Raw genomic sequence first — 12,155 nt, 5'->3', positions numbered from 1 at the left:
CACCCCCTGGGTCCTGACTGTGCAACCCGTTTAACTATTTCCCCGCCAGCACTCTTTCATATATGTTAACGTCACAAGGCCGTCCAATCCAGGGGTGGATCCAGGGGTGTGGTGCAGGCTATCCGTGGCCGAGGACTTGCCCCAGGATTTTTCTCCCTGCTCGGTCAGTTCTCCCACCCTCCCTCCCTTAGGTTAGGCTCTTCTGTTTCTTGACCTTGCTATGGACCTTGATTGGTTACCTTGGTTGGAATTTTTCCACTTGGCAAATTGGCACCGGCCATTTGGATTTTTCACCTACCTTGTAGCAAATCATTACAACTTTGTAAGGTTTAGCGGTTAGGCATCAGAGTATTAGGTTGAAGGTGATTCTATGATTCTATGAAGGGAGGTAGTGGCCATCACCTACCCCTCCTAATTTAAGGGTATTCTGTTAAAGGAATCCAGTGGGCGTGGTCTCTATCCAAAGCCCCAGAGGGGGGCTGGGGCCATGGCCGACCCCTAGCAGTGACCCTGGGGGAGTTTCTGGTTGATGTGCATCAGCAGGGCTCCCCCTAAAAGGTAAAGGTACCCCTGCCCGAACGGGCCAGTCTTGCCAGACTCTAGGGTTGTGCGCTCATCTCACTCTCTAGGCCGGGAGCCAGCGCTGTCCGCAGAAACTTCCGGGTCACGTGGCCAGCGTGACAAGCTGCATCTGGCGAGCCAGCACAGCACACGGAACGCCATTTACCTTCCCGCTGGGAAGCGGTCCCTATTTATCTACTTGCACCCGGGGGTGCTTTCGAACTGCTAGGTTGGCAGGCGCTGGGACCGAACGACGGGAGCGCACCCTGCCGCGGGGATTCGAACCGCCGACCGTACGATTGGCAAGTCCTAGGCGCTGAGGTTTTACCCACAGCACCACCCGTGTCCCCCCAGGGCTCCCCCTACTGGTGGTTAACCCTTCCAAGACTCCTGCAGACAGGCAGGAGTCAGATATAGTCAGGTGGTTTCCAATGCCTAAGCCAATACCACTCACATTCTGTAACCAATACAGTTGTGGCCTTTTTTGCCCATTAACCTAAAATACTGTTTCATGTGTCTTTATTCCACTTCCTGGGAGGGTTTGGGACCTTGCCACACAACTCCTTCACAATGAGTAACACGATTGATCTACGTAGCCCAAGTGTCATTTTTTCTAGCAAGATACGACATGCCACCATCCATACCAGTACTAGGACTTTTTAAAGTGTTGTTGTAGCGTTGATCGAAGGACAAGAATGTAGCATCGCTTGTGTTCATGTTGCATTACAGAAATAGCATAAACAAAATATGGGTCCCTGACTTGCAGGTCTCGTTATGTAAATTAAGGATAGGTATAATCTTAAATGAAGGGGAAAAAACCCCACCCAGTCAGAGCATCTCTAACTGATTTCTATATTGCCCAAAGATTAAAAAACAACAACTCAACTCTAGTTACTACCTCTGTACGTATTTTTAAAGGAAAGAATAGGGAGGATATATGTTGTATCATAATTATACATTGTGATTCCCCCCCCCCATTTTTTCATGCAATGTAGATACCAGGTCTCTTATTTAATGCACTCAACCACCTTCTTTGTGGTTCGGGCCATATTGATATATTGATATTGATATTGATATGCAGGCAGGAAAGTGAGTGAATGAGACGTAAGCCCAGGATGCTTCATGCCTTTAACCATGAAACACTTTATCCACTATAATTAATATGTTATCACTGAAACAACACTATAAAAGTGTGCTCTGTTGTGAAATCGGAAAATACAAGTTAAAGGGCATTACTTTTATATAACTTGCACCTTCTTTATCAGCTGCCCCTTTATTTTGTATGTTGCTCTAATTAGTTCCTCTAATTTAATTTGTAATTTAATTCGTATTTCAAGAAAATATGTCCTCTTTTCACCTTTCAGAATAAGACACAAGGACTGAGTTTTGTCCGGATACATGCACCATGGAATGTACTTAGCCGAGAAGCAGAGTTTCTTAAAATAAAAATGCCCACTAAACGGGTAAGTAGTACTCAGTTCTGTTTTAATTATTTTGAAACTTGCAGAACATTACAGAGGAAAGGCAGGGAAGGCTGGTTATTTCTAATCTCTGAGTATGGCAGGGAAGAAGCCCCCCTCCCCAGTGACTACCTAGGCTATGCTCCCCTCCACTTATAAAGTTGTTGTTGTTTAGTTGTTTATTCGTGTCCGACTCTTCGTGACCCCCTGGACCAGAGCACGCCAAGCACTCCTGTCTTCCACTGCCTCCCGCAGTTTGGTCAAACTCATGCTGGTAGCTTCAAGAACACTGTCCAACCATCTCGTCCTCTGTCGTCCCCTTCTCCTTGTGCCCTCCATCTTTCCCAACATCAGGTTCTTTACCAGGGAGTCTTCTCTTCTCATGAGGTGGCCAAAGTATTGGAGCCTCAGCTTCAGGATCTGTCCTTCCAGTGAGCACTCAGGGCTGATTTCCTTCAGAATGGATTGGTTTGATCTTCTTGCAGTCCATGGGATTCTCAAGAGTCTCCTCCAGCACCAGAATTCAAAAGCATCCATTCTTCGTCGACCAGCCTTCTTGATGGTCCAGCTCTCACTTCCATACATCACTACTGGGAAAACCATAGCTTTAGAAGGAAATTGGCATGACACATGTTTCAACATGTTAGTTGTTTAATGGAATTGTAGTGTTGGGGGGGACCTGAAGAGTCATATAGTCCAACCCCCTGCAATGCAAGAATCACAGCTAAAGAGGCCCCAACAGATGGCCACCGAACCTCTGTTAGGAAATGTCAACTATCTGAGGTTGGGGATGCAGGTGGCGCTGTGGTGTAAACCACTGAGCTTCTTGGGCTTGCCAATCAGAAGGTCAGCGGTTCGAATCCCCATGACGGGGTGAGCTCCCATTGCTCGGTCCCTGCTCCTGCCCACCTAGCAGTTCGAAAGCACATCAAAGTGCAAGTAGATAAATAGGTACCGCTCCGGCGGGAAGGTAAACGGCATTTCTGTGTGCTGCTCTGGTTTGCCAGAAGCGTCTTAGTCATGCTGGCCACATGACCCGAAAGTTGTCTGTGGACAAACACCGGCTCCCTTGGCCTATAGAGCGAGATGAGCGTGCAACCACAGAGTCATCCGCGACTGAACCAAACGATCAGGGGTACCTTTACCTTTACCATCTGATGTGGTTTGTTCCATCATCAAGGAACTCTTAACCCCCAGACAGTTCTACCCAATGCTTAGTCCTTTCTTGTAATCTCTTGATTTGTAGCAGCATCCACTGGTTTGAACCATCTTCCCATCAACAGCTGATACCTTGATATTTTCCTTGTTTTTTGATTGTTAGGTTTCTTTTCTTACAGAACTTCTCTCCACTAGGATTGCCTTGAAATAACTCAAGCTTCTCCCTTCCTTTTCACTTGGTGCTACCTAAGCCAATATATTGCTGTTCTGGGGGCGGGGGGGGGGGAGAATATAAACTAACCTGATGAGGAATGATTGCTTCAGCCTGCCTCTTAAAATAGATCCCTTCGCATTCAAGCATTCTGTATCCTGTGCTGCGTGGGACATGGGTGACACTGTGGGTTGAACCACAGAGCCTAGGACTTGCCGATCAGAAGGTCAGCGGTTCGAATCCCCACGACAGGATGAGCTCCCGTTGCTCAGTCCCAGCTCCTGCCCACCTAGCAGTTTGAAAGCATGTCAAAGTGCAAGTAGTTAAATAGGTAACGCTCTGGCGGGAAGGTAAATGATGTTTCTGTGCGCTGCTCTGGTTCGCCATAAGCGGCTTAGTCATGCTGGCCACATGACCCGGAAGCTGTACGCCGGCTCCCTCAGCCAATAAAGCGAGATGAGCGCCACAACCCCAGAGTCGGCCACAACTAATGGTCATGGGTCCCTTTACCTTTATCCTGTGCTGCAGATCAGCTGAACGAATGATGGCTGAGAAACACTATTGAATGTTTGTATGTTAGTAAAGCCAAAGGTAGAGACGTAATCTTTTTGTAAACCACTTTGAGGTTTTATAAAAGCAGTATATAGATAAGACCAACCCAAAACATTTTGGCACCTGAGGCGAACCACAAAATGGTGCCTCTTCACTGCCAGCGAAGAAGTGGTGAGTAAAGACCTATATCAAGAAAGGGGGGGTTAAAGATCTACTTTGGCATCTGCTGCCCCTGTGAATCCTACTGCCCAAGGCAGTTGCCTCACCTTGCCTCATGGGTGGGCTGGCCCTGACACAAATGTTGTGAAATGATAAGATAAAATAAATATTCCCAGCTAGCAGTTCAAATATTCCCAGGGTCTATTCAGACACTGCAGACAGCCACTTCTTTAAATAGGAGCTCATTTTCTGGAACCAAAACTGGTGGTGGGACAATACTCAGTAATTCTTCTTCAATATTGGTGCTTCACTAACTTTTCTTGGTTATGGGCTCTGGAAACACTAGTGGTGAAAAGATGCCATTCAATTATTCTAAACAAATTAATATTTGGGAAGCCACCTGCTCATTCATGCTCTCTTTGTTTCTCCAGACGTATGAAATAACAGAAGAAACGGGAATTGTCAATAAATTGTCTGAAATATGGCAGAAGTTTACAAAACCTTTGCAGCCCAAAGTGCCACAGCAAAATACCACCAGAATGAAGCATTTATCTTACCCTTTCTCCAGAGAAAAACTCTATTTGTGAGTACTTAACAAGGTGCACAGTATAATTCCCTGAGAAATATAATTCATTGAGGAATGTTGTGGTGATTGAGACTGCACATAACTTCCCATCGTATACGGTCTTCATGGGACTGTACTATTTAAGAAAACAGTTGAAAGAGTTACATCTTTGAGTGTCCTCACCTACCATGTATGGTGTCAGGGATCTCAAACTGAGGATTGTAGCATCAGTGCCTACCTTACTTTCTGTGATGCTAGAGGAAGTTGACAGACACTTCCTTTTAGCTCTGCAGAAATCAGAAGATGCAAATAGATGCTTACAGAATTTGATTTCTGTGAACCCTGATGTGAACTGACCTAATCCTCTCTAAAGTTGGTATGCAGATCAGAGCGTGCTAATACATCAGATTTCTCACTTATTCTAATTTTTCTTTTGTGTGTGTGTGTGTAAAGGTGTGTGCATACATATATATTTGTTAAGTATTGTTGTTTAAAGTTGCAGATGCAATAAATCCTGTATTTTATCTTGGCTGTGTTTTTTTTTTAAAAAACCACCAGCTAGGTTTTGAATGTATAGTGTTAAGTTGTGGGTGAACATATCAGACGACACAGCGATTCTTCAAACAGCTCTTGTTTATTCAGAGGCCAGAATAGAACTGAACTGAGGAGCTCAGTCAGCCTGCTTATATAGAGCTCCAGAACAATGTAACTGTTGCAACTTTCTAAAACTATCCAATCACTGAACGTCACTTTCGATCCTTCATTTGCATAACTATCTACAGTATCCCCCTGCTGGCCCAGGGTGAGAACTTCAGTACATAACATATAGATTATTATTCCTCATATACGAATTATGATAATGAAAAATTATGATAATGAAAAAGAAATTGTGCAGCTCAGCAGGTAGAGCATGAGATTCATGCTCTCAGAGTCTGGGTCTGAGCCCCACATTGGGCCCAAAGTCCACCACTGAGGAGTGTTTATCCCACAGCCATGCTGCAGAAACTAATGCAACATTTCTCTGTTCGGGCAAACATTTTGTCACCAGGAAGCAGTGGGGGATTTATTTATATTCAAATATGCATTGTATAATTTGTTTCTTAAAGTCTTGCGCTGCCCTCAGACTTTGGCATAGGATAAGTTAATATCCAGGAACATTTTCCCAGGTGAATTTTAAAAAATCATGGGTTTAAACCTGTAAATTACATTATTGAATAGGGTTCCCTTCTCTTGAAAGCAGGGAGTGCAAGGACGTTTCGAGAGAAGGAAAACCCTGTGATACTTACCTAACTCTAGATTTGCGTGTTGAGGTCCCCAGGGCCACCCCAATAACTCACGCACCACACAGAATTTTTTGTTTAAGATTTTTTGGCATAATTTTGGCCACAACTTTATTGAAATACAAATTTGTGAGTGGTTGCTTAGGCATTGGTTGCTGCTATCTCCCCCCACCATGGGGGACAGATTGACATTCTGCACAATGCGAAAGTCAGAATAGGGGAATACACTTGGGGGTAGCGACGGAGCAGGGAACCTGCCCTCACCCCAAATGCAACCAGGAGCTCATTGCTATGGCCCGAGCCCCCTTGACAGAGTGGACAAGCAATAGTTAGCCCCCAATTCCTTTAACGGAATCCCTTGCAGCAGCAGCATTAGAGGGGCAGGCACAGCCAATCCATGCCCCTCAACCAACCAAACCATAAACCAATGCCTAACCGTGAACCTTACAAGTAGTGATGATTTGCTACGCAGTAGGCAAAAACCAAATGGCCCCAGCCAATCAGCCAGATGGACAAAATTCCTACCGGGCCCCCACTCCAAAGCAGACGACCCCATGACAGGCATAGCAAGGTGAAAGCGAACAACCCTATTCTAAGGAGGGAGGGACGGGCAATCCGATGCATGGGCGAAAAGAGGAAGCCCTAGCCTCGTGCAAGGAGTTTTAGCATTTCTGGTTGTCAATCAACAAATGGCAATATTAACTTCTTCCCAACAACAAGGGAAGCCCCAATCGCATCAGTGGCCAACGGTCAATTAGCCCGCCCCCAACTTTGGAGTGTCCTGGCGGCCCCCACCGCAACATGTGCTCTCCATGAAGGAGAACACGCTTTCTAGAAATTACCCTGTAAACTTGTCAAGCAGAATCATATAAGCTGGCTAACTTTTTGAAACAAAATCTGTCACCTTTTATTTATACAATCCTTTACAGTTTTCCTCAGAGGTAAGCTCCACTACGTTTAAGGGCCTTACTCTCAGGGAAGTATGCATAGGAATGACCTTCTTTTGCTCTTCTGGGAATTGCATAAGGCACATTTTAACTGATCTTGTCTATCCCTGTTTCTCAAGGTACAACATTCAAGATAAAGACACATTTTTTGACAATGCTACCCGCAGTCGAATAGTAAGTCAGCTGAGGGGGTGTGACGCATGAGGGAACCCCCCTGTGTTTAACTGCATTCACTGTTATTGCTGATAATCACATATTTTTTAAAAATCTATAGAAATGTTCATGGCTCTCTACAAGTGGGAGAGGGCGCTAATGGTTTGTGGGGGTTTTGGTTCTTGCTTTTATCATGTATTTTGTGCTTTTATCTTGCATTTTTATGTTGTGAACCACTTGAGATCTGCGAAAAAAGGGTGGTATTCAAATTTCATCATCATGGGTCCCTGGTTGCGTGGTGATTTATGGTCACTGAATTAGGCAGAGGCTACAAACCCTGATTATTTCCAGTGCTTTTTTTCTGGGGTACGCAAACTCCTAAACATTTTAGGAATCTTTGTACTTTTGTCCATTTACTGTATTTATTTTTCCCGATTTGAACTATAAAATGGTGATTTTCTTGAGTCAAAATGAGAGTACCCCCTAAACATTTTTTTTAGAAAAAAGCACTGCTTATTTCCAATTATTTTTCATTGGGGAGGGTATCTTCTTTAATTTTTATTTACTGTACATTGTTTGAATCTTATCAAACCCTTGATGTGGGAAGCCATGACGGTCAAAGAGGAGATGGGTTCAAATATAGCCTTCTCTCTGATATGATAGTTTGCTATATACACGGGCTGTTATTGTTGTTACCGTATATAGGAGCTTCCAGTTGCTTGAGCCTTCACCTGCAGTTTGACGTAGCACAGGACTATGAAATACTGGATGAAGAAAGCTATTTTATTTAAATATAGTTAAAAAATATGGTATGGTGAATCATCTTTGTGTCTTACTGGCTTCATGCAGAACATCTATTTCTTGGAAAGAAGTTATCTGTTAGTTACACAATGTTTGTGTGTTTTGATGCAGGTACATGAAATTTTGAAGCGTACATATACTACAAAAGCCAAAAACAGCATGGGTAAGAAATAATTCGCTTTTTAAAAAAATGTTATTTCGGAAGCTGCTTTATAATATTCTTGAATTCTTGTTCTAAATTTTGAATCTCAGATGCTTGTTAAGATATATTCATAGTGCACTCTGCTATGTCTTAGTAGGTTAGGGCAAATCCTGGATAATCAAATAAAAAGACATGTTTCTGAATCCTGCTCTGTTGGACATCATGGAGAATAAACTACGCAAAATCGTAAAAAAAAAAAATATATTGGCAGAATAAATTGTCTAAAACCAAAGGTTAACAATCTGCATAATTTATACAGGTTACATAATTAGTTTTTTGTTGGAAGAAAATGTAAAGGTTTTGTTAAATCACAGACTGCACACAGTCCTTTGAATTTTCCATTCAAAGAAAAGCATTTTCCTTGGGCCAGCATGAACAACTCCTAACGTTAGGGTGCAAACTGTTCTGGAAACATTCTGTAGCTGAGTGAATTCAGAATGAATTCCCTGCAAGAAAATAATATTGCTTGATTTATTTATTTATTTATGGCTAATATTGAGCCTTGAGCTTTATTGGCCTTGCCTAGAATATAATTGGAAACTTCCCTTCCCCCTTCTCCCAAATTCTCTTCTGCAGCTTCTGTTAGACGGGATAATCTCTAGTTCTACAAATATTCAGTGCATATGTTCTACAAATATTCAGTGTTGAACGTCAACACTTCATATATGATTATTTTTCAGTAGCACTCACATCTTCAGCACTTTTTGTTAGGTATTGAAGTTCTCACCCTGGGCCAGCAGGGGGATACTGTAGATAGTTATGCAAATGAAGGATCGAAAGTGATGTTCAGTGATTGGATAGTTTTAGAAAGTTGCTACAGTTACATTGTTCTGGAGCTCTATATAAGCAGGCTGACTGAGCTCCTCAGTTCAGTTCTGTTCTGGCCTTTGAATAAACAAGAGCTGTTTGAAGAATCGCTGTGTCGTCTGATATGTTCGCCCACAACTTAACACTTTTGATTGGAGTGGCAGCAATATGTGAGCAGGTGACATCAAATCTTGGTCAAAATTGGTGAATGGAGATACTGCAATCCGAAAGCTAACTCGGATGTGACAAAACAAACCAGCTAGATTTCAGATTCAGATGCCAAGTTTTGATTGCAGAGTTCAAATCATTTTAAATTACCGTATTTTTCTATCTATAAGACACACCCATGTATAAGATGCCCCCTATTTGGGGGAACTCCGATTTAAGAAAATGGGGGGAGATGGCCCCTGTGTATAAGAGGCCCCCAAATTTTGGACATTATTTTTTAGCAAAAAAACCTAGTCTTGTACACGGGAAAATACGGTAATTTTAATTTACTTGTAAAATGTAGATCCCACCCTGAAACATAATATTTCAGATTTTAACATTACATTCATAAACTGAAATATAATAATAATAATAATAATAATAATAATAATAATAATAATAATATATTATTTGTCTCCCCAGCCACTCTGGGCGGCTTCTACAAAGACAAAAAATACACTAAGATGTCACACATTAAAAACTTCCCTGAATACACATTGATTTAAGGTGGCATTGGGGGAAGAGAAGGGAGGAGTTCCATTGTGCTAGTGGTATCGCATTCTTTGGCTGAAAAGCAAATATATATGTATGTTTAAAAATAACTATTGCTATCTTTATTTTTCTTTAGGTATTAACACATTAATAGCAAACAATGTTTATGAAGCAGCCTTTCCCCTCCATGATGTAGGTATACACTTTCTTGTCAATTTCCTAAGAACCTTGTTAAAAGTGAAAGAATGCTTAATTGATGCTACACATGAGATTCCGCTGGAGTGCAGACTTCCTGTTAAGAAGCAGTATCCTTCAAATAAATAAGGGATATTCGGTGTTATGTTGGAGGGGATGCCAAGAAACAGGGAATTCTGTTCACATGTGGTGGGGGTGTAAATATGTACAATTTTTTTGGGCAAAGGGTGTTTAAGGAGATAACAGAAATCACTGGGTTAAAGCTGACCAAAAGTCCAGAGGTAGCATTATTATCAATTTACAATGGGGTGGAAGGTTCACAGACTATGAAGGACTTGCTCACAATTTTTTTGACAGCTGCACGAATCATTATAGCTAGGAAGGGGAAGGGGCAAGCACAATATAAAATGGGAGAATGGTACAAAGAGGTTTGGGATATAGCTATTAATGATAAATTAACATGTGCCATTAAGGTAAGATGGGGAATATGTAGGAGAAATGATTATGAAGAAACATGGAGGGTGTTCATAGAATTTGTGCTGTTAAAACGGAAAGGGGTTAAACCAGCACAAGAAGTGATGAAATGTTGGGAGGTTGGATAGTTATAATAGAATGGTGGTGGGGCGCACATTTTTATGTTTATTTATGTATGATTAATTATTAATTTAATAATAATAATAATAATAATAATAATAATAATAAAGCAGTATCCTAGTTTTAGGCTTATACATAGGACTCCTTCACACAAAAAAGAAGATTCCACCTAAACATTAGGAAGAACTTCCTGACAGTAAGAGCTGTTCGACAGTGGAATTTGCTGCCAAGGAGTGTGGTGGAGTCTCCTCCTTTGGAGGTCTTTAAGCAGAAGCTTGACAACCATATGTCAGGAGTGCTCTGATGGTGTTTCCTGCTTGGCAGGGGGTTGGACTCGATGGCCCTTGTGGTCTCTTCCAACTCTATGATTCTATGATTCTCATGGGATTTCTTGTTGGTCCATTGGTTTCAGTGGGCCAACTCCAAACACGATTTAGTTGATGACCACCCCTGGTCTTCAGCATTGAATTGCATTCTAGCAGGCAGGGGAGGTCAATATTATATTTATCACCATCACCATCCTGCTTTAGTTGAGATTCCTGCATTTCAGGGGGTTGGACTAGATGACTCTTGGGTCCTTCCAAGGCTATGATGCTATGATTATATATAGCAAGGATGGGAAAACTGTGGTCCTCTAGCTGTTGTTGGAATCCAGCTGCTGGCATGGGAAGGGGTGATGGTGGATGGTAGATGCAATGTCTGGAGGACCCCAGGTGTCCCACTGTTGGTAGTGGTTAAGAGTGGTGGACTTGTAATCTGCTGAACCGGGTTCGCTTCCCTGCTCCTCCACATGCAGCTGCTGGGTGACCTTCGGCTAGTCACATTTCTCTGAAGTTTCTCAGCCCCACTCACCTCACAGAGTGTTTGTTGTGGGGGAGGAAGGGAAAGGAGAATGTTAGCCGCTTTGAGACCCCTTCGGGTAGTGATAAAGCGGGATATCAAATCCAAGCTGCTGCTCCTCCTCTTCTTCTTCTTCTTCTTCTTCTTCTTCTTCTTCTTCTTCTTCTTCTTCTTCACTGGACAGCCTCAGTGAGTTTTCAGTTTAAGGCATGGTAGTGGCGTAGAGAATAGTTTACAGAGATGGGCAGGAGTAAAAGGAATTTTAGAAGTACAATGGTACCTCGTGTTACAAACACCTCAGATTATAAACACTTCGGGTTACAGACTCCGCTAACCCGGAAGTAGTACCTTGGGTTAAGAACTTTACCTCAGGATGGGAACAGAAATCGCCCAGCGGTGGCAGCAGGAGACCCCATTAGCTAAAGTGGTACCTCAGGTTAAAAACAGTTTCAGGTTAAGAACGGACCTCCAGAATGAATTAAGTTCGTAAGCAGAGGTACCACAGTACTTAGATTTTGTGGCAGTTAGAAATGACTAGTTTCTAAAACCTCTAGGGGTTTTCTCTGAATGACAGGGAAGGCATTGATGTGTATTGTATTGACCATGTTTGGCTTAAAGCACCTTAATACTAAAAATTGTTGTTGCTGCTGCTACTGCTGCTGTTTTTGCTACCTGCCCTTCGCTAGCAGGTGACTCCTGCTCCCTACGATATTTCTTACCAACAGTATTGTCTTTTCAGGGTGAATATGACGGTGAAAACAAAGAAATGAATGAAAGAAAGGTAAAATAATTTACATCTTCAGTTTGGTTGGCGTTGGGTTTGAATGTGACGATCTGTTCACGGCAATCAAGCCTTTGTGCTGAAAATATACTGCAAACTGGGCACAGTCCAGTTTGAAGCTCTCCTGCTCTGTCACAGCTCCTGTTAATTTCAGCAGTGTTTGCACAGAGGAATTTTCCATTGGATTTGT

The 12,155-nt window shown here is 42.5% G+C and overlaps 1 protein-coding gene across 3 annotated transcripts in view; it reads left to right on the top strand.

Annotated features, from left to right (window-relative positions):
• ANO2 (anoctamin 2) overlaps positions 1-12,155 on the top strand; it is a 163,723-nt gene that overhangs the window by 37,374 nt on the left and 114,194 nt on the right. For all 3 annotated transcript variants that reach the window (XR_014219944.1, XR_014219945.1, XM_082223074.1), the window contains 6 exons: positions 1,926-2,024; positions 4,533-4,684; positions 7,013-7,067; positions 7,959-8,010; positions 9,692-9,747; positions 11,924-11,965. Coding sequence is in view for 1 of the 3 variants with exons in the window: in XM_082223074.1 (XP_082079200.1) it covers positions 1,926-2,024; positions 4,533-4,684; positions 7,013-7,067; positions 7,959-8,010; positions 9,692-9,747; positions 11,924-11,965 (456 nt within the window). In the remaining 2 variants the exon portion in view is untranslated. The remainder of the gene's footprint in view (positions 1-1,925; positions 2,025-4,532; positions 4,685-7,012; positions 7,068-7,958; positions 8,011-9,691; positions 9,748-11,923; positions 11,966-12,155) is intronic.

This window comes from Podarcis vaucheri, assembly GCF_965113315.1.
Source record: "Podarcis vaucheri genome assembly, chromosome: 5".
In the NCBI taxonomy this organism is placed as follows: domain Eukaryota; kingdom Metazoa; phylum Chordata; class Lepidosauria; order Squamata; family Lacertidae; genus Podarcis; species Podarcis vaucheri.
This window is presented reverse-complemented; position numbering and strand designations above follow the sequence as displayed.